The following is a 23,406-nucleotide window of genomic DNA, read 5'->3' as shown; positions in this document are numbered from 1 at the left end:
TTTAAACTGTCAGAATGAATGATTTGTCATTTCTAGTGTCATGAAATTTTAATAATAATGGACACTGCAGTAATGTATCTGTTTGCATTTCCAGTTGTTGCTGTTAACAATGAAGTGAGGAATCCTAAAGAGAAATAACTGATCTACACTCTTAGGATTTTTGAACCCTATTTAATGAATGTTGTTATTTTACATCTACTATTTTCACAATAAACTGGTTTCACCTTCTAGAACCTCAGAAGCACTTTGCTTGCCCTGCAACTGTAACTGCAGTGTACTGTAGTAAAATACATAAAGGTAGTATAAATTGCAGTGAAATACACAAGGTTTCCAGGGAAACAGAATGTTTATCATGCTTGAAAATTTTAAGGATTAAGTATCGCTTTTAAATACCCAGATTAAGCCTAAATCTGGACTGCAAGTGAGTCCAAACTAGGCATAATCTGTGTCCAGCGAAAGACATTTTTTATGTTCTTTTGCTAGATAGCATTACATATTGGAGTGTAAACACAGTGGGCTCCCTTTGTTAGTGTACACTGGATTATCTTCTTTCAGGAGTTTTCCCATAAATGCACAGTGATCAAATTTTCTACAAGTTCTCTACATTTGTAAGAAAAACCATGTGGTAACAAAGGCCACCACACATCTGTAGATAATCAGGGTATATATGCCAGTAATCTTTCCTTAAAGCCCAGGGATTATGCCTATCACACAAAGAAGGAGAGCATTTAGTGTTTGCCATACTTAGCCAAGGTGCAAGTCTTTGCCCTTTGCACAGTGTTACATTAACAAACACATTTTTACTGTCATCATAATAGTGGAATTTGCCTAAGGTCTATCAATTACTAAATATGTTTAGATGGCTGGTGGTCCAACTGCAATGTCATCATATTCTCAAAATTCTAAACTGTAAAAAAAAACAACAACTAGCATCCAGAAGGAATGTGGGGTTTTCTTTTGCTCACGTGTTAAATGCAATGCAGTGAACTTTTAAAATGGGAATTACATACTGTAATGGCACAGTGTAAGTTATGTGCTGTACCTATCTTGCCTTGTATTGTTTGTGTTTTAGGTCTTCTGTCTTTGTTTGCACATGTGCACTTGATTTCTAGTTTACCACTTAAAACTAGTGACCATCAAGGCTTTAGGAGACCACACTATGGTACTTATGTATAAGAGTATCTGTGAATCCTTGTGAATACATTTTATAAACTCTATAAACTTGTATTAGATTCTGGGCTGGTTTTATGGTTTGCTGAACTAACATTATAGAAGTAATTAACATTACTAAACCATTCATTTCAGCATTAATGAATAATGTTAACAATAAATAATAGTAACAAATTAATACCCTATATTCCTATATTACTGTCTGGCTCCAAGAGCAGTGAGCTTTTTTGCAGACCACAGAACCCACCACTGTAACCTCTGTAACCCTCCATTACAGCCCAGAGAACTCACTTCAATGTCACATCAAAGCAGATTCTGTTATCTTTATTAATATTACCTATGTATTACTATTGCTGAGTTCATTGCTTGTTGTTAATATGGGTATTTAAAAGTGATCCTTAATCCTTAAAACTTTCAAGCATGGTAAATATTAATGTTAATATTTTAAATAAGGTGACCTTAAGTAAGACTTTAAAGAACCCTGAGGAGGTATTCATCAAAGTGAACTCTATTCCCTTCACGTTTGCTCTTGATTCAGACCACAGAGAGAGAGAAGACAGCAGTACCATGCTTAAGAGTCAGCTTTTTTGGTTCCTACATCTCAGTTTGTGTCCTACAAAGCTGCTAATTCTAGTCCTCTGCTATTCTGCTCTACTCTGTCATTCTGCCCTAGTCCTGGTGACCTCGGTTACTGTGCAAGGCACATATCTTCAAACTGTATTAATAACATAACAGTACCTTTTCTTTTAGGAAATCCTTTGGTATCCCAACAAGTAGCTCATAACAAGGTAGATCTGCCTTAAAATGTAAGGTCAGTCTTAACTGACAAGTTATAATTAGTGAGCCTCTGATATTATTAAACTCTGTTTAGCTCTTTGCTGCTAAGTGGCTTGTTTTAGAACTTACAGATCAAAACCTGTAGGTAAAATAACACTTAGAATTCCCACTGGAACTGTCCTGGAATCTCCCTTGCTCTGCATTACTCTTTTGTATGGCATTTGAACTGTCTTCACTGTGATCTTGGTTGAGTGAACCTCACAAAATATGACTAACACATGACTGCATATTTTACATCCGGAAAACGTTTTCAAGTAGCCTTTCTTCTAATTGAATTCCATCTCGATGTGCTCATGGCTTTGCCTGCACATTGAGCAACAGTCTTATGACAACAAAGACAAAAAAGTAACAGAATTAGATCAGCAAGCGAGACCTCGAGGATGCCTCACACAACCTCTTATGCCCAAAAATCTTATGCAATACTATATTTACTGAACATATAAATCAAACAAAGCCTTACTGTGTAAGTTATAGCTTGCTCCATATTCCACTGTTCTTACAGTAAACCCAGCACTGTTACCTCAGACTGCCTTGCATAGGCCTTATCTGCTTAGTATCATATTTGTTTGCTGTTTAGTGCCTGGGGTGGTCCTCTGCAAGACTGAAAACCGCTAAACTATAGCACGGGTTCTGCTACATTTTTGACCCATGGGCTAGCTTTAGTCTTCATTACCCCAGCCATAAGGGTATGGAAGTGACTGTTTGCATTATGTTACTACAGATGATCTGTGCATACACAACTTTATATTCAGTGGGAAGGAATTCATTTTAAACATTTTGAGCAAATCAATGTATAATCTGCCTAACTATTTTTGTAGCAGGTGCTATTTCTTCTCAATATCCTGTTTCCTTATATATTGTTTTGAGATGTGTGTGTGTGTATCTGTCTGTCTGTCTGTGTCTGTGTGTATGTTATAGTGTAACTCTGGCACATATACACTCAAGGAGCAAGTGGGCATACAGGCTTACCTTATATTGTAGGTGGGGATATTAATGGCTTCATGGCTTAGTTGAATTCACGGTGCTTGAGTGTGTTTTGATCTATGCTCTGTTACAGAGCTCTGTGCATACTGTGGTGGTCTGTTTGGGATGTGCTCAGTGATCACACGTGATTACTACACTAAATGGATACTTTGACCTCCATGGAGCCTTCGTCCCATCTTTGGGTGGAGTGAATTCTGTCTCTCAGTCTTTCTCTCTCTCTCTCTCCCTCACACACACACACACACACACACACACACACACACACACACACACACACGCACACACACACGCACACACACACACGCGCACACACACACACACACACACACACACACACACACACATAAATACTCTGGCACATATACACTCATGGAGCCAGTGAGCATGCAGGCTTACATTATATTGTAGGTGGGGGTATGAATGGCTTAGCTGAATTCAGGGTGCTTGAGTTAGTTCAAGGCACTGCAAAGCCTAACTGCACATTTGCGTGCACTCCCGTACACGTTTATTGTACACTGACCAATTCATCATATGCATAGTTGGTTCTGTTAACGGTTACTTCTGGGTTCCTTAGGAAACGACGAATATAATTTTCCAAATCACACCCGTAGTTTTTCGAATTTTTAATGGGAATTTTTCCAAAACTGAAACAGACGCTCTAAATTTCTTCTGTCTAATCTTCTATTTGTGCGTCCTGCCTTCTCCGCGATGAGCGCTTCGGGAATCCCCAGCGCAGCCGGGAAGACACCTGCGCCATGGAATTCTAGCGCGGTGGTAATAGAACAGCCCACGGTCGCTACTTCGGTAAGAAGACGAGAACTTTATTTTCCAGATGCAAACCGCACTTTTTTTTCTACTTTTACTGCTTAGAGTTTGATCATTGTGAAATGTAAAGTTTCTCTCTGTAAAGATTATCTATGACAATACAACTTTTCACTTAATAGCTAAACACAGTTTAACTACCCTTTTTAAAGAAGTTGCGTACGTAAATATAAGAACCTGCGTGGATAGCTGGTATCCGTCACGCGCCTCTGCTCAAGCTTATTGAAACTTATTAAAGTTTCATATATCAATATTCTTTGCGGTTGGCAGGTAGATTCTAAGACATGGATGTGTTCTGTAGAACTTGATAACTACATGTAAGATGGGAGCAATTTACGACCGTCACATTCAAAGCTGATTCGTTTAAATTGCTGTATATATATATATATATATACAGAGAGAGAGAGAGAGAGAGAGAGAGAGAGAGAGAGAGAGAGAGAGAGAGAGAGAGAGAGAGAGAGAGAGAGAGAGAGAGAGAGAGAGAGAGAGTGTTTTTAATCCTTACTTTTTAATGGCAAATTTTCCAAAACTGAAACAAACGGTCTTTGCTGCTAAGTGGCATGTTTTAGAACTTACAGATCGAAACCTGTAGGTAGAATAACAGTGGAACTGGAACTGCTTTGAATCTCCCTTACTCTGCATTACTCTTTTGTATTGCATTTGAACTTCACTGTGATCTTGGTTGAGCGAACCTTACATATGTATTTAAATTTACAATTTACTTTAGGGAAACACATCACAGAGACTGGGTAAAAATCCGATCTTTACTTAGGCTATGCACTTTCGTCAGGCGGAGATTCATTTAGTTTTCCTTTTGGAAGGCTGCAGCATTGGTCACTAGCATTTTTTTTAATATATCAAGGTTGTATTGATAAGAAATTGAGAGATCTGTGGAGATATGGGGAGAAGGGATGTGTGTACTTCAATATTTGCGTTGAATTGCCTCCTTCCAAATATGTCAAATTTACCATAAAGTCATGTTTATGTAATTGTTTTGGAATTAACGTTTCCTAATTTTTTCATCAAAAGTGAAAGAAACTCACAAATTTGTGATTGACTTAAGCCATTCTTCATCTCCACATCACTATTTACAGTTGATTCAGAGGGCCCAAAGATAGGTAATGGAATATGGAATATTCTAGGGATTATAGATGTCATTATATGTCATGTATAGGTGACAATTTTCTTGCAGTGCCCAGGAATTCTGGCATTGCCTTTGACTACATCTGTCTGCACTAATATTACTAATAATATGCCTACAGAAACTGTTAATCAAGATCATTAGAGGTGCTAAAGATATGCAAATGTTTTATCAAAAACTTAGATAGGACATAACCATAAGCATTTTTAATGCTTCTCTGTGCTGTTACATATATTTTATTCACCTAAGTGTTATGACATAAATCCCACAAGCCCAAAGTCCCCACCCACTACCCCTGGATATTAAAGCAATATAGTAAATATGATAATTTTACTTTTTTAATATTTGGACACAGGTCCTTAGCACTGCTCTAGCTGGCAAATAAATTTAAGAAAGACTGCAGATGCATGTGCTGACTGCAGTTGGTCCAGTGATGCTGCAGTTTCCTTTGGGATCAATAAAGTGTCAGCTTTTTTCTCAAGAACATAAATTGTTTGCATTGCATGTATATAATGATATGTCAGTTTCAGCACTACTGACTTTGCCTTCTCCAATATCCATCTACTCTGAGACTTAAGTAAAGGCTTGAAGAAATTCACACACAAGGGACAGTTCAGTTTATCTGTGCATATCTTTCTTGTCAGTGAACTACAAACCGGTCTAAACAGGTGTGTATCCCGTCCACAAAAATGATTGACCTTAATCAAGGTTTGTGTGATGTGGCAGGAGTGTGACTGTGTTAGTCTTCCATTAGGACTCTTCTCCAATAGATAGCTGACTGTCCTGCACATGGGATGCCTGCATTGCTTCATCATTGACCATTGTCACTGATTAGGACATTAAACTCAGCTTTGAAAGAGCACCGATACATCCTTTTGTAAAGTGGTGGTCTTTCCAAGACCTCTGACACTGCAGAAAGGTCCGAGTGGTGAGCACTGCTGTGTCTCATCTTAAAGTGCCTCAAGTTAAATCAGCTGAGTGGAAGGGATCCATTAACTCATGATCTGTTCTGTGATTTCACTGTCATTATTCTTTAGGTTGTGTCCCCTGTCACTAGAGCAGCTACGCAGCCGAACTCTGATCATTCACGTCAACTTCTTGATCATTCACTTCAGCTCTCTGCTGAAGGATTGGCTTGCTTCTGAGCTCCTCTTCCCCTGGGAACAAATACACTGTAATGTTCTTTCTTTATTTTGCTGCTGTTGCATGAGCCCCTTGTGCATTACTGATAAGGCTCTCTGTCGTGAACCCCAGCCTGTGTTTGAGTAATGGTGACACTGTTGAAGTTGTTCAATTGCTTTCTGCAGATTTGTCCCCATTGTGACAGCATATGCCTCTGTGTTCTAATCTCTAATCCCTTATCAATAAAGCTAAAAGAAAAGCCATTAATATCACTGACATCTGGGGATTAAACATGTCAGCATGAAAGCCTGTCTGGATCCAGCTTTCCAGAAATAATGACTTGAGATGAATTTTGGGGTCAATATTTAAGTCTATTTGAGTGTCAAACCCAACAAAAACACAAACATTTTCCTTCAATTTGACTTGAATATATTGCTATTCTGTTGGACCTTTGGTACAGGAGGTATGGGAACTGGAAGATTGCCAAATGCAGATACAAGATGGAGTGTTTTATAGGTACACATTTATGTTATTACTCACCTTGAGCTCAGAGACAAGTCAGTCTGTCTCTGCTCTCTTAGGATGGAGGTTACGGAAGCAACACTGATGTCTAATGGAATATCAACAGTGAAATGTATGTCAACACAGGGAAGAAGAAAAAGCTTTCAGTGGCCCATAGCCTCTGCACCAGGGACCCTTGGTAACTCTTCGTTTCACAGCTTGGACATGACAGAGCAGAGCTGGTGCTATGTGCTAAACAATCAAGGTCCAAACCTGATGAGTTGAGGCTGGGACATGTGCTTAGTTGTTATATATTAAATTCTAGTAGATCTTCCTTCTCATCCAGGGGATGTTGCTTCTCTGATTATTCATTATATGCAACCAATCAGCATTTGATTTCCTCTTATATTCTTTTAGCTGATTAGTTAAACTCACATGTCTGGTTAAGAGTTTAATGAACACTGTAAAAACTATTACGTAAGATTTCTGTTCAGATATCTGTTTAGCCTTACAAGAAAGGCCAGTTTTTAGTCTGTCTGACCATGACAGAGCACTTATTTGTCTCTATGGCCCCATGGTATTTTTCAGTAAACTTTTCTACACCCAGACTCTGTCACTGGGGACTCATTTTTCATTCTGGAAGTGTTTAAGAGTTCCTCCGAGATCCTCTGCTGAAAAGCTGAGCCTGGAACATGGAGATTTAGGCCAAGCTCAGTAGATGTTGAGAAGCAGGCAGGGTCATGTCATTTTGTGATTCAGGTATATGCAAAGTAGCCACAGTCCACTTCAAACACTTATATTCAACTTTAATCAATTTCAACCACCTGACAAATGCTTACCGCTAGATCTTGGTGCATTTTAGTACTACAGACATGTTTGCAAGTATACTTAAAAAGAGAGCAAAGGAACACAGGAGGAAAAATTGTGACATTTGTCATGTAATGAAACACATTCTATCTGGCCTTTTCCATTTGGGTAATGGCACATATTATCTCAAAATATTAATATAGGATTAACCCCTTCTTACAATGAAAACAGAACTTATACTATAGACTGAGTGTTGGCTTCAGTTAATAAAAAGAGATTGTTGCTGTAGTACAGCACCGGGTTTATTAACAATCATGCCACATAGCACTCTGTGTCTCTCTGTAATGTTCCTCCATGTATATTCCCTGCCTATTGCTACCTACTTTGTCACACATGGAGGGTGTATCTAGCCGTTACCCTACTGAGAACTGTATCTAATGATTATCCCACAGTGAACCGCATATAAAATTCAACACTATAAATGTCAGAAATAAAAGTCCTCTGTTGTATGATTGCCTTAATTATATTCCATTTTTCTGAATTTTTGCTTATTTCGTCACAAAATTATTGACATGAAAACCAAAATGAAAAAAAAAATTGGAAATAGATTTGAAAAATTGTCAGCATTATTTTTTCCAACCCAGTCATATCACACACAAAGAAGATACGACAGAATGAGATTATAAACTCATTAATTCTGCACTACAGAGTGAGATTATGAACTCCTTAATACTGCACTACAGAGTGAGATTATAAACTCATCAATTCTGCAATGTTTTCTGAAGTATGCAGACTGCAATGCAAATGTAAATGCTGCAGGCTTGCAAATATAAATTTGTATCTGCCCACCTCTCCAAGACCCAGTTCAGTCTGGGTGAGGCAAAATCAATAGAACAGTTCATGCGTGGATGGACCAGCGAATGGGTAAAGTGGCACTGGGAGACACAGATGCTGCAGCATTGAAAATTTTGCACTGGCTAATTGCAGTGTCCTGTAGAGTGGGCGCTCTGTGCCAGCCATGGGAGATGTGCTTATTCCCTGAAGTTACAGCATTCTTATAAAAGCTTTTGGTTGAGTCTATGAACAAATCAGAGCAGTTGTAGGACCGTGTGCTTGCTGTACTGCTGAAAGAGTTGCTTTGCCAGCTGAACATTCCTGCAAGAATGGGACCTCATGTGGAGTAGTTCAGAGATGTGCCCCAAAATGAACTCTGACTCTGATGTCTTACATGTACTTTGCTTGTCTTCACTCACAGGTGGCCATGGTTCAGGATGTCGCAAAACCTTTTCCCACTGTGCATGTTCCAGACCACGCCCACTACACTATTGGTTGTGTTATTTTAGTCATTGGCATCACTGGGATGGTTGGCAACTTCCTAGTCATTTACGCCTTCAGCAAGTAAGCTCTAAGAGAATCATCTCTCTCTGTTTGCCCCTAGAGATCTACTATCAAGGAGAATGTATGCCAAGGAGAATGTACACAATGAACTACAAAATGTCACTGCAAATTATACTGAACCAGTATGAGTGAAAATAAAGTGTCAGAGTATGACATCAGTGTGGATAAGTCTGTTGGGGAAGAGTTCATCCATCTGACCTTTTAGGATGACGTTTTGTAAACTAGTTTTTGTAAACAAAGTTTGGTAAACTAGACTTGCAACTGCATTATAAACCACAGTGTTGCAACCGGACAAGAAGTGTACTTATGTAGGCTATAGTTCTCTAATTGATGGAATATATCAAAGCATTGTCACAGCCTCAGGTATAGATAGTTCTCTGAGACCCAGGGAAATGGTGCCACTCCAGAATATGACAATGATCACAGTATGAAAGCATATCTGTCTCCCCTGCCTGTAGCCACCTGTCTCCCAGGTATCTGCTTAAAGTGTCCCAGAGGAAAAGCCAGAAGACCCCAACATGACTTGTGTCTAAACTGCAGGGCTCAATCTTACCATCTCTTGCTCTTTTCTGCATGTGCTTTTGCAGGAGTAGAAGTCTCAGAACCCCAGCCAACATGTTCATTATTAACCTGGCTGTCGCCGACTTCCTGATGTGTGTCACCCAGACACCCACCTTTTTCATCACCAGCATGCACAAGAGATGGATCTTTGGCGAGAAAGGTAATCTCACAGATAGCCATATATCCACTCATCTTATTCACACTCTTCTTTTGTCTCCTTTAATGGCTCACTTCAAGGCCATCATAGCTTCTTTGGCAGATGCTAAAGAGGTTGATGTCTGAGAAGCTGCCCTTGAACATTCATTGATTAAGTAGTATTCTTGATGATGATTGAACTGATGATTATCAGTTAGTGGTAGCTCAGTGGTTAAGGTACTTGCATTATAATCAGAATGTTGCTGGTTCAAGCCCCACCACTGCCAGGTTGCCCCTGAGCAAGGCCCTTAACCCTCCATTGCTCAAGTTGTGCTCAGTTATAATTGTAAGTTGCTTTGGATAAAAGTGTAGGCTAAATGCCATAAGTGTAAATGTCAGCAAAATGCCATAAATGTTATAAGCTCTCTCTGCTCTTGCACCAAGTACTTATAAACCATCTGAATGATGTTGAAAGTAGATGGAAACCTGTGTGGATTCTGCAGATTGAGGTTAAATTTTAGAGGACTCAATCCTGACAATATCTTACACAGTCTGTGTGTTTGATAAAGGTTATGGTTCACCCTGATGTCAAGCTACATTTACCTGTTTCTAGTTTCCGTTTTGTCCAAAAATAATGAACATTTGAGGAAAAATGGAATGCATGTTAATATTTAAAAGAAGAAGAAAAAATATTTGGCTGTTTTAGTCTTTGGTTTTAAATAGAATGACATGAAGGAGTGTTTATTGTCTTTATTTCAGAAAACAATTACTATGTTGCTGTCAAACTGGTTTCTAAAGAAAAGTACAGCTAATAAAGACAATCTCAGTTAGCATGTAAAATTATGACAGATGCTTAAAGTTTCTGTTACCTTTCATCCATAAAAGTTTAACAGTAAACTAATTTGGTCTAATCATATTTGACAGTCATCAAAAAATCATAATTACAGTTACATAATTAGTTTTGCTATGTGAATTAGCAATGTAGTTATGTTGGAAACATAAATAAGTAAAAGTTAAAAAGGTTTTAAAGTTCCAATTTATTTTGTGGTCCTTTTTATAATAGATTCTGTAAATCAGGACCATTTTACTAGAGTGCACTTGTGATGTTTTAACTGCATTTGTACTTAGGTTAACCATTCTAAGGCTAAAACATTAGACTTTAATTTGATTTTGTTCCTGTCTATGGGCAATTGTATAATTACCTTGTATGAATAAAGTTAATTTAATAACATCTTAATACATACATGTTAACAACATATTCTCCCATATCAAACTTTTTGGAGAATCTTTATTGAAGCATTTTTCAATATGAAGCAATTTTTAATATTTATCATCTTTTTAAAACACTCGAGTACCTGTTAAACTCAATTCAAATGCAATTAAATTGAAAAATCTAATGAAATTACACCATCATCCATTGGCAAAGAAACAAAGCTGGTGGTTGGTGGTGAAAGTAGATGAATTTTGAAGCTAGTGTAAACATTTTTTTATGTAAACCAATCTCCCTACACTAATGTTCACTGACTTCTACAAATCATCTGACTGGAAACTGTGACATCACATTGGAGGCTTTATATTACTGAAATGTGAAAGAAGATGCTGTGGTATTTTGAGTTGCCTTAAATGAATGCTCAATAATAAATAAGCACATATTTTATTAGCTGGATTGACTGTGGAGACTTTGATCACTGCTGTTCTTAAATCTTTAAACATTTCCTATTTGAAAGTCCATTCTTTCTCTCACTTTTCTCTCTCGTTATCTATGTTTCCTTCCATACCTTGCTCTAAGTTTATACTGAAAATGTTAGTACTGAAGGTAAATGCATCAGCTCCTTCTGGTATGAATCACTTTCATTAAGTCATCTGCTGGTGGACAGCGTGGTAAGTGAGTGTGCATGCAACACTGAATACAATAAGTATAGTGCTGACTCCCAGTCACGGAGAAGAACATACACACCACCTCACCCAAAAACACAGCATTCAGTAGCCAGAAGATGACTGCCACCTCTGCTTTTGACCCAAATGAGTATCAGTAGGAATGGAGCTTCCATACAGACAAATATACCAGTCATATAGACATCACACCTTTAAAGCGATATGTATTTACCTGAAATTACTATAGGCCATACGTGCCTTGATGTATTTAACAGTTGTGTAAAAATGTGGCTGTGTAAATATGTAGGGCTGTGTAACCTTTTTGACAATGACTCTGACATTTCAAATAACATGAAATGACTCTGAATTTCTGAAGTGCCTCTCCACTGAACTGTGATGGTAAACATGGAAATGTTTGATTTTGCCATAGACTAGTTCAAGCCTCAGATAGGATATCTCTGTAGACATACAAAACAAACCTACAGGCCTACAGACACATGTGTGTGTGCATGGGTGAGTTCTGAGCTAAGTTCTCATGAAGATGAAGCTTTTTCAAGCATGCCCCGACGCTAGTGCACACTATTGAAAACAGCCACACAGCTACACATCTTTTCTAGGGCTAATCTATGCATAGTATGTCCTAATCCAGGAATAGTATATAGCAGCTGTGTATACCATCTATTACATAAAACAGTAAGGGTGCTTCTGAATGCCAGTCATGTCCGATGCATTAAAATGCATTATTTATTTGAATAATATCTTTATTTGAAGTTAAGCAACATTTTTTAATCTGTGCTCTACAGTACAGAGTGAGAGCAGCTTTGGGGAAATCTCATACTTCCTGTTAGCAGTATCTTTTTGGTCGAGGTGAGATTATTCTTGATGTTTTCAAAGTATGGAGTCCTGCAATATGGGTTTAATCTTATAATCATTATTCTAACACTCAAACATTGTATACTAATTTGTAATACTAACATTCTAATTTCAAGTTAGGTGTTTTGGTACATGCATTGTTTACCAGAAGTGGCATTTCCATTATGATTGAGGCAAAATAAACACCTACAGTGTTTCCATAGGTCCATCTGACCCACACACTAGCTGTTAACACTGGGCACTTTGCAGACTTTGCTGTATAGATGTGATCAAGCCAGCGAACTGATTTCCATGTTTTGAAATTAATGTAACTAGGTATACAATGGCTAGCTGTGGCATATAACAATGAAAACATTTGTTGAACTGAATCTGTTTTTATCTCTTTCTCCTCCTGCAGGCTGTGAGCTGTATGCATTCTGTGGTGCTCTCTTTGGAATCTGCTCAATGATCACACTCATGATTATTGCAGTGGATCGATACTTTGTTATCACCCGACCTCTGACTTCCATTGGCAAGATGTCACACAAACGCGCCCTCATCATCCTCATTGCTGCCTGGATGTACACCATCAGCTGGAGCCTTCCTCCCTTCTTTGGGTGGAGTGAGTGTTCTCTCTCACTCGGTTCCTCTGTCTCTCTCTCACACACACACTCATGGAGCCAGTAAGCATGCAGGATTACAGTATAATGAGTATATAGCGCTCTGTGAAATGTTTGAAAATCATTTTAAAAATATTACTAAAAAAGATATTTATTCAAATATTTTTATTTTGATTTGAGTACTTGAGATAAATCTCTCATGTTACTGAAATGTAATGTGTATGAAGTAAATGCAATTAATTAAAAGTAATTTAAAGTAAAAGCCAGTATTTTTCAGGTATGAAAACTGAATACTGCTATCTCAAAAGATACTGCAGCCTTAGTAAGGAAAGTAAGAAACAGAGCACTGATATTTATTAATATTTATCTTATTAGATAAAGTAATAAATGCCTACTTTCAGAAAGTCTGCATGGCTGACAATACTCACTGATTTGAAAAAGAAAAAGGTTAAGGGGTTATGTTTCATAGAGTGTCATGTTCTTGTGTCCTGTGCCTCTTAGGTGCATATGTTCCTGAGGGTCTATTGACATCCTGCACGTGGGACTATGTGACCTTTACTCCATCTGTACGCGCCTACACAATGATGCTCTTTGTCTTTGTCTTCTTCATCCCCCTGTTTGTCATTATTTACTGCTACATGTGCATCTTCCGCACCATTCGGAACACCACCAGGTCAGTTTCGTTGGCACACTCCTCCTCTAGACAGCAGATCCAGGGGTTCACAGGATGCAGTGATTTGCACTGAGCAGGCGAAATATGTGATTAAACATCCAATATTACGTAACATTTGAAAAAATACTTATGTTAATACTGTTTGTATAGCTTGTGTAATGTAGTGAATGTGTGATTGTGATTATGTGTGCGTGTGTGAGTGTGTGTGTTACAGCGCTGTGGAGAAAATCAATCGGGACGGGGGAACCACCGAAGACTCAAGAAAGTTCAAGCGACTTAAGAGTGAGTGGAAGATGGCAAAAGTGGCTCTCATAGTCATACTGCTGTATGTCATCTCCTGGTCTCCATATTCCTGTGTGGCCCTGACTGCTTTCGCAGGGTGAGAATGAATATTTACATCTGTGTCATTTAGCTCCTGTGCTTGACATTTATTGTACAACACTGCGCCTTGTCACATGCAACACATTTATGTGTATTCTGTAAAGGAATGTTTCCCCAGCCACGTGTTTTGTGAGTTTGCCTTATATTTTTTAAATGTCTGAAAAGTAGAAGTGTCTGTCCTTTAAACAAGACAGAAATTATGGTATTAATGATTTCTCATTCTTTCTTAAAATTAGACTGAATATGGTGACAGAAAGGAGTTACTTTATAAATAAATGGAGTGCAGAGAAGCTCTATGACACACATTACAGTTATAGTACCTTTCTACTTGCACTTTTACTCTCATGACCTTCATTCAGTAAACACAGAAAAAGAATAAACTGAATAAACTATTTTGTTTTCCTTAGACTTTCATTGCAGATCATTTGTGATATTCTTTATTTTCAGTTTGACTTAGCAGTTTTATTACTGTGATTATAATATTGGTGTTAAATCACAAACCTTAGCAAAAAGAAAACTAGTTTCGATTAAATGAAAACTCCAGCATTGTTTCCTTTGCCATCTGTAAACAGCTAGGCTCTACACAACCAAACACATGAAAAGCCCAGATTGATCAATCAAATCCTAAAACAATATTCATTCTCATTTACAAAGATGCTTCCAAAGACCAAAGCTAAATATAATGGCAATCTCATAATGCTTTTCTATATCCACCTCCAACTATGCCGTGCTGCTTAGGCTCTGCTTCCAAGTTACTTCACTGAGAGAGATATATGGACAATAGAAATGTGCACAGTGCAATTTCAGTTTACAAAGAATTTGGAAAAATCTTGTGAGATCAGGTCATGTTCAAAAATTGTTAAAGGTCCTTGTAGCAGAATTGGCAGTAGACTATAATTTCTGAGGACAGTTTTCTTGATTTCTATGTTAATTTTTAATGTTGTCATATTTCAGGCTTTATGTTATTGTGCAAGCATTTAAAAACATTTTACTAATAAACAGATATAAAAAATTATAGCTGACTGTTAAATCACAAAGGCAGATTAAGTAATGGCAAACCTTATCTCCTAGCATCAACTAAAGGTGGTGATAAATGTAACTGGCATAAATTGCTATTAAATGTCTACTAAACTAAATTGCTACTAAAGAACAGTCTAATTAAGATGTATTAAACACAGTGGTCTTTTAGCTTTGCATAGTTATTTAGGCCCTGGTGCACTGTACTCTATAGAGAAACTCCCTCTGCTATTGAGACTCTGACCACCGAGGCAAGTTTGAGGTAGGATAAGCCTCAGGAAGGAGCAATTTCCCCCATTTTTCTCCTTCAGTACAGGGTAATGAAGCTGACACGGGCAGTAAACGAGCTAAGCAATGGTGTGTAATGTGACTATTTTGTCTGGCCCTTTTTCTCTGCAGATATGCTGACATGCTCACACCCTATATGAACTCTGTTCCTGCTGTCATCGCCAAGGCCTCAGCCATCCACAACCCCATCATCTATGCCATCACCCACCCAAAATACAGGTACTGTGCTGCTCTGCTCTCAAGCTCATCAGTGCTGCTGTAGCATGAAGTGGCTTATGGCCCTGATCAGCAGGTGAGGCTGTGCTCGTGAAGTGGCTTATAGCCCTGATCAGCAGGTGAGGCTGTGCTCGTGAAGTGGCTTATAGCCCTGATCAGCAGGTGAGGCTGTGCTCGTGTAGTGGCTTATAGCCCTGATCAGCAGGTGAGGCTGTGCTCGTGTAGTGGCTTATAGCCCTGATCAGCAGGTGAGGCTGTGCTCGTGTAGTGGCTTATAGCCCTGATCAGCAGGTGAGGCTGTGCTCGTGAAGTGGCTTATAGCCCTGATCAGCAGGTGAGGCTGTGCTCGTGTAGTGGCTTATAGCCCTGATCAGCAGGTGAGGCTGTGCTCGTGTAGTGGCTTATAGCCCTGATCAGCAGGTGAGGCTGTGCTCGTGTAGTGGCTTATAGCCCTGATCAGCAGGTGAGACTGTGCTCGTGTAGTGGCTTATAGCCCTGATCAGCAGGTGAGGCTGTGCTCGTGTAGTGGCTTATAGCCCTGATCAGCAGGTGAGGCTGTGCTCGTGTAGTGGCTTATAGCCCTGATCAGCAGGTGAGGCTGTGCTCGTGTAGTGGCTTATAGCCCTGATCAGCAGGTGAGGCTGTGCTCGTGAAGTGGCTTATAGCCCTGATCAGCAGGTGAGGCTGCGCTGGCAGGGAAAGTGAATACCTGCTGGCGATCCTGACAAATCCTTTGTCTTTATGAGTGAGTTGCCTTCAGTGTTCTGAAATAATATAAATCAGAAGATAGAATCTGGACTCAGTGTCACGACTCAGACAGGGCAGTGCACCCGGGCTTAATAAACAATGGATCTGTGCATCTGTCCAAGAAGGTTCACTGTGCAAAGAAAACATTCAAATAAGCCCTGTGCTTGTAATAAGTGTAATATTCAAGTCTGGCTGCGCTAAGGACAGCAGGGCCCTAGAGCCTTATTTACATTGTATGATCACTGTTCACATACAAGGAGAACACAAGTGAAGAGCTGTGGACTCTGGAGTGCTCTCTAGGACATTTAATTTAGTTACTTTAGTAACCTTTTTGCCTAAAGGTTGCCATATACCTCTAAATAAAAGTCAAATCATCTTTTAGCTCTGATAGCTTGATGATGCCCTTATAATTAGCTCACACACACACACACACACACACACACACACACACACACACACACACACACACACACACACACACTACTATAGTACAGTGTTTTTTCCTTATGAGTATTTCAATCAGTTTTTTTTTGTTTTTCTTCCTTTCTTCTTTTTTTAACCTTGGTTTTTCTCCCCATCTGTCATATGCTGCCTCCCTGTGCACTCCCTCCCCTATCCTGCGACAGGTCTGCTTTGGCCACGTTCATCCCCTGCCTGGGAGCACTACTGTGCGTGCCGCGTGGAGGCCGTCTCCTCAGCACCAGTTTCACGTCCACACGCCGTTCCACGATCAACACCAGCAATGACCTGCACTGCTCTACCAAGTCCCGCCTTTCCTCCGCGTCCGAGAGCGAGACCGTATGAGTGCCTCTCCCCACGCCAGCCGTTAGCACTCCTGCAGAGTCATGCTGTCCACTGGGCACATTCTCCTGCTAGGAGGCTGCCATAGTTTCTATTGCTTTGTGCATTTCTCTTTCAGGGCTTGATGAACACAGAGGAAGACCTGTCATGTCTGGCTAGCCGTCAGGTGTCCTGTGACCTCCGTAAGGAGCTGGCCGAGCTGAAACACGGATGCTCTGTGAAAGAGAACACAAAGGGCCACAACTCGGGTGGCTTTGACAGGAAACACACACACAGTTCTGTTGGACCGGCTCTGAACAACACCGACAGTGCCAACATCAGTATGAGTGTGAGTCCACACCGTCACCCTCCTGATTATCAGTAGTACCCAGCAGATCTTTATACCTGGGTTAGTGAAAGACCAGCGGGGAGGTTGTAATGTTTCTAATAATATTTGCTAAAATGACTAGACTTCCAGGGAAGAGAAATTTCAGTTACACCCTGTAATGCTACACACAGAAAATTACATGGCATTAATTCCATAATGAAAATTATGCAAGCAGAAACTTTTAACTGACACAGCTAAAAGCTATATCAGGAGTCTATGCTTATGAAGCATTTTTGCAGTGTTTTGACTGCATGATATTAAAGGAGACTAACTTGAGGTAGCTGTGCTATCACAGCTTGAGATTTCCAAGGTGTTTCCATTAGGTGTCTGTCTGATCTTTTTACTCATCAGATCAAGATGCTTTCCTGTCTTCAATTTTAAGTTAAATAAATCTTAGTTTTTATCTTTCCACCATGGTTTATTAATTTATTGGGAGTCTTTAGATGTTATTTATATTGATATACTTAGGACCTTGTAACAATTTATAAGCATTGTAATCTTCTCCCTTCTCCATTCTCTTTGTACTCACATGTTTGTGTTCCTCGTAGAATTAACATGCACACAGTACATTTTTCATTGTTCTAATAATTCTTAAGGACCCTATTTTAACATAGTGTAATGAACACTAATTATTTCCCTGTGTTAATACACTGAATAAATCTATTTCCAATACCCCCAAATTTACCTGTACCCAAGAGCAATAATGTGTTGTATGCTTTGTACATAATAAGATTAACCAAAAAAAACCAAAAAAAACAATTTAAAAATATATTTTATATGGCAAGGTAATAATTTACAAAGAGATGCTGAGATTAGACCCAACTGTTGATTTTGGTCCCTTCCTGCCCAATGAGTCCTGAAGGGTAAATGTAATGGCCCCTTCTCCTCAACTCCTCCCCCTCAAGTCTGTCTAGCGTCTCATTGATGTTTGTCGTCATAAGTGTGTGTGTGTTTTTTCCCTTATTAGTTTGTCATTTGTTGCATCTGTCACTAGTTACACTCCTTGTCAGCTTGTGTATTTAAAGCCAGCCTCGTGTCTGTTCTTGTGTCTGTTGGTGTTTAACTACACATACGCTGTTCTTCAGCCTACTCAATTGTGCCTGCAGTTATTTGTCGTGTTTTCCATTCTGTCGTTTAGTGTTTCGTTTTGCTATCGTTCAGCAGAGTGCTTTGCATTTGTTTCTTGTTTGTTGCGTGTTCAATGAACTCTGTGTTACGCATCAGAGCTCACCTCAGCATTCTGCCTCTGCCTCCATATGACATTACAAATACATTTTAATGAGGCCACATCACTATGTGGACCAAAGGATCAGGTTAATTTAGGTCATGTGACATGAATCATTAAGTGGTTAAGGTTTGAACTGGACCAAAGGAATAGCGTTCACTTACTGTGTGATGAAAGCGAGGTCCCTGGGCCTAAACTGTTGGTCTTTAAGATAATCCTCCATAAATAGCTTTATGACCAGATATTCTGGCTCAGCGGGTGGCAAATGTGTCCGGTGAGGGGCGCTCTTCTCACCAGCTGAACACACAATAAGAAACATGCAAAGAAGATATTACGATTTTGACAGGACATGGAGGTGGAGGTGCGTGTGCTGAAATACAAAGAACTATGAGGTTTTGGTCATATTGAAATTACATATACTGTACATGTGTAAATATTCTATGCTGCTTGAGTATAACTAATGGAACTTGTTGAATAAGAAGATCTGTTGATAACACTGACTCATTAACCACAGATGGTGGCAAATCAAGATGACATATCCGTGCCTGAGGTTAGCGACTCCAGTTGTGCACCAGCCACTGTAAGTGCCCTGATATTCATCCTGTGTGTAGCTCAGGCAATAAACATGCAAGTGGAATTTTGTTTTAAAGTAAAAACTTATCTGCTGTTGCTACATACTAAATATTAAGGCTATAAAGAAGGCTGTTGTTTTAAAACATTAAAACTTTTAAAAAGCGCTTTAGAGCCCAAACTGTAAAACCCAATAAAGATGACCTTATTCAACTGCTTTTCCATCACTGGTCTACATATCTTGTACTTACTAATGCAGGTTAAACAATTAAAGCCTTTCTGGTTTAGTTATTATTAAAGCTAATCATATGTGTTGAGCTACAGAGTTTAAAAGTGAATCACGTATAGTTGAGATATTTGTTTTATGTTGACCAAAGCCAACTTTTGGATACCTTTTTGTGGAGGCACCTTTCATTATGTAGGTGACTTTTTGGAGGGTTACATACATATAGGTGCAGCCGCCTGCTAAGCATGGTCAGCTCCGCCCACAGAGAGCAGCACCTGCAGTTTACCGCAGATCTGTGAATGCAAGAGACTCCTCTTCTCAAACCCAGCAGAAATAATCCCATACCGACCACAACAAATGAATTGCTGTACTTCTAACAGAGAATCTCCATTGACAGTGCCTGGTTGACACCTAGCCTTAGGGGCTGCCCCTCCTGCCCTTAGACAGGTCCTGCCAGAGTGCCCAAGTGTCTCCACTGCCTCCAATGCTGAGGCTGGTGAGCTCACTGTGTGAGAAAATTACCTTGCTGTTTAGGGCCCAATGGCCCTTTGTTTCTTGTGCTAGCAGGGTTTTCTTTCTTCCATTATCCTGCTTCAGCTTGGGCTTTTTGCATTGTGTTGACCTTTTTTTCTTAATTCATCTAGGCATAACCAAAATAAGCAGTGTTATGAACTGTGAGATTAGGTCAGAAATGTGTAGCTATACAAGATGGTTATATAATCACTGTTAATTCACTGTCATTCGCACATTCTTTTTTGTGTTATGTGTGATCTTGGATTAGGTCGAGCAGGAGATGATCTCGGCTACGATTCCCTCTATCGTTGTAAGCTCTGAGTCCATGCCTGTTCTCTGGTCAGAAGGGGCAAGTGGCCACCCTTCTAAATGCCTGCCTGGTTCTTCCCTGCTCTCCTCTGATGCCATGGAACCCATCTCTGGGGATCTCATGAGCCTTCCACTGCCTTGAAGTACTGTTACTGTTGCCATTCCTCTGAACAGCATGTGTGCCATCAAAAGCCGTCTCCACCTTTTCTCTCATCCTTCCTTACAAGAATGTACATAAAACATATTTATTTGATCAGTCACCTAGTTTTGCAGTTGTCTGTTAAATGTTTGAACAGTCACAGTGCACAGGGGTCAAGGCAAAGTTTGGACTAGAGTCTCTTCCTTTGCTATGGTCTCTGGCAAAACTGGGCACCAAAATGGCTGGGGAGCTTTAGCTCCAGGAGTGGACACACCTTTCGCCATTCTACTAATCACAAAGAAAGGATTTTCAGCCATTTTCCTGCTCATTAAACTGCATCTCTGTGATGCAGAATAGACATTGTTGATTTTCAGAAATAGGCAGAATGCTTTTCAAGGTAGGAAAAGCTATCCTCAAACTCCCACCTAATGGATTCTATCACATTTTTCTTTTTTTGGTTTACTTTCAAGAAGTAAATGAGCATTTTTGTTTATTAAGAATTTGTAAACACATAATCCTACATATGTATCACAGTGTATGATGTATACTGTAAAAATGTGTTATTGTGCAATATGTTATATGTAATATGTAATATGAACCTCAACACATAGTTTTCCTAGCCTTTAGTGAACAGCTATAGTGTAGTTAGCTACAGCGTGTAATTTTGTGAAAGTAAATAATTCAGAATGAGTTATTGATAGTCTGTCTTTAAATTATGCCACTGTTACTGGAATGAAATTAAAAATCATTCACATCCATGTTAATCCTTAATTTGCAGCCATTTAAATCACTGGTCATAAGGTCACAGTAAAACATACTGTAGTCTTCAGATTAAGGATTTGCTTTTCTACTGGATTTTTGCAGATACTTTAGTGGGATTAATATGGCAGCATCATTGCTTCCTGGGGGATTAAGACAAATTGCTTTTAACGCGATTAATTTTTGGGAAAGGGCTAAGCCATTTCATGGTTTGTATTTGTATTGACTACAGGTCTCCACAGCCTAATGCTTGACATTGCTTTCACGTACTAGGTATCTACCCCTTTTGCCATCCTTATTTAGCTGTAAGACATGTCCTATTTACACAAAGTAATGTTTTTGGATCGCTAAAGCAACCTTTTATTCACAGTTCAATCTTTGAGTGCCTTGCATTTCCGACTGTTGCAATGTTCTATTGATTGACTACCCTTCACTCATTATGTGCTGCTGAGTGTTTTTTTAACATGTACTTTATATCCTGTCACTCAGTCTTATCAGTCATGTGTTCGTGTGTCCTGGGCCAGAAGTTCTACCAACTAGAACTGTCCCAGATGGCTTGATCGCTGTACACAACGAGCCCGTTATCAGTCATATCTGATGATTCCTTGAAGAATGAACTTGTCTGTGGGTAAAGGGTTATAAATAGAGTGCTAATGAATTCCTGTCTGTTTGACACGTTGGTGGCTACTCTCTAACCTCGTGTACGGTGTTGGAACAGCACCTGGGCCTGATCTGCTCTGGCAGGTCAGCAATGAGCACAACTAAGAGTGGCAAACCCCCTGCCTCACATCCTCATTCCTGTTTCTTCCTGTTTGTCAGCATCTTGTTTACATAACCTATACAGCCTCTGATTTTGTGTTTTCATCCCCTGTGTTTTATTTATTAGCCTTTTATAGTCATATATGGAGATATGAAAGGCATGAGGTCTATACAAAGGGCATCATGTTTTTGAGGTTTCTCTGCCATGGACAGGAGTTGGTGGGTCACCTATCAGCATTGGTGTGACCTGCTTCTCTCAAGATCCGACTTTCATAGCAGGCTCTGGTATTAAGGTCAAGAGTCTAGAAGATAAGATTCAATTGCAAAGAGAACCATGGTGATATCATGACCCATTGCACAAGAAAAACAAAATACTCTGAGCTCACAGATTGGCTCAGATTATACTGCTAACCAGGGAATGAGCCATATTTATTGCTTCCTAATATGGTATTAAAAAAACTATTATGTTTATGTTATGTATGGAATCTTATTCAAAATGTATACACTTAATAAAAGTTATTAGCTCATATACAGTGGTTAAAATGCGTCTTTCTTTGAATAGTTAAAAACTTTCATAGCCCATCCTAAAAAATAATATGGTTTCACATTATTTTTAAAATTCTTATTAATGTTTTGTGTTATTTTACATTTCTAAATAAAACCAAATGAATGACAAAATTATGTGCACTGGACTTCGATAAATAAGGATATGCCGATGGGTTTATCTGAGCTGAGAATATCTGAGAACAGTAAAAAAAATCCTTTGTGACTACCACAGATTCAAAAAGTTTTAGAATTTTTTACTGATTGACCTTTTCCATTTGTGACATCAGGAAGGAAACTAGCTCTCCTCTGGCTTCAGAAAAAAATGTCTTCCTGAAAGGTTTAGGGTTCCATTGCTAATGCAGGAGCAGAGTTCAACCCCAGTGGAGACATCCACTAGTGAATCCATTACTAGCATGAAATAAATCCCTGAGGTTCAACCATGAGCCGGCTGCCACTAGTTCAGCTTTGCTCACCAAACACACACAATCACCGCATGTAAACGACAGTAGACAGTTTTCAAGTTTTCCTGCGCCATTTACTACTTCCTGCCTTTTGTGGAGTATGATGTTCAATTAATGTGAAAAGATAAATGGAAAATTAGAACAATGCTGGATATTTGGAATAGAGATAATAACTCGAATGCTGCACGTTCAGTTCAAACACATATTACTGCCTGAATGAATCATGTTATTTAAAACATGTCGCAAAATTAAAGCAACTAAAATCAGTTAGCTAGTGCCTTATTTCAGATTTAGTTTTATTTGAAGTTTTTGCGCTCTGAGTTAAGGTATCTACTTTCTGTCACATTCTAGTTTATGAGGATATAAACATTTTAACTCATTTTGTAAAACCTGCTTTGACTTCTTGATGGAGACTGGGGCACTGAATTCCTCTGACCTTTAGTAAAGACTTTTCTTAGGTCATGAATGCAGTGGGTGAGTTGGTGTGGTTATAAATGTGAACAAGAGGATTAGAGGCTACCAAGAAGCAGTGCACTCTGCAGAGCCAACCATTACCTCATGAACATCAGAGAGGGGGTCACTAA

At 39.2% G+C, this 23,406-nt stretch overlaps 1 protein-coding gene across 2 annotated transcripts; it reads left to right on the top strand.

Moving 5' to 3' along the window:
- The first annotated feature begins 3,318 nt into the window (after positions 1-3,318).
- opn4b (opsin 4b) lies at positions 3,319-22,338 on the top strand. Of its 2 annotated transcripts, XM_081698067.1 has the most exons (12): positions 3,319-3,795; positions 5,992-6,128; positions 8,640-8,782; positions 9,370-9,503; positions 12,624-12,827; positions 13,327-13,498; positions 13,713-13,877; positions 15,296-15,403; positions 16,774-16,945; positions 17,067-17,276; positions 19,055-19,120; positions 20,118-22,338. In XM_081698067.1, the coding sequence occupies exons 3-12, from the start codon at positions 8,646-8,648 to the stop codon at positions 20,298-20,300; spliced, it is 1,551 nt and encodes a 516-aa protein (XP_081554193.1). In that variant the 5' UTR covers positions 3,319-3,795; positions 5,992-6,128; positions 8,640-8,645; the 3' UTR covers positions 20,301-22,338. The 2 variants fall into 2 exon arrangements, with proteins under 2 accessions (XP_081554193.1, XP_026858487.3); XM_027002686.3 differs by lacking the exon at positions 5,992-6,128.
- Positions 22,339-23,406: the final 1,068 nt, after the last annotated feature.

The sequence above is a fragment of the Electrophorus electricus genome, chromosome 15 (assembly GCF_041902795.1).
Source record: "Electrophorus electricus isolate QZ-2024a chromosome 15, ASM4190279v1, whole genome shotgun sequence".
NCBI classification, from domain to species: Eukaryota; Metazoa; Chordata; class Actinopteri; order Gymnotiformes; family Gymnotidae; genus Electrophorus; species Electrophorus electricus.
The sequence above is the reverse complement of the archived record's forward strand: the minus strand, read 5'-3'. Positions and strand labels throughout refer to the sequence as shown.

What these genes read in the sequence shown, in the direction of transcription:
- opn4b (XM_027002686.3), top strand. Translation starts at nt 3,700, where the DNA reads ATGAGCGCTTCGGGAATCCCCAGCGCAGCCGGGAAGACACCTGCGCCA. An exon ending in GCCCTGACTGCTTTCGCAGG is followed by an intron (nt 13,878 to 15,295) that starts GTGAGAATGAAT and finishes TTTTCTCTGCAG; the next exon opens with ATATGCTGACATGCTCACAC. An exon ending in CCGCGTCCGAGAGCGAGACC is followed by an intron (nt 16,946 to 17,066) that starts GTATGAGTGCCT and finishes TTTCTCTTTCAG; the next exon opens with GGCTTGATGAACACAGAGGA.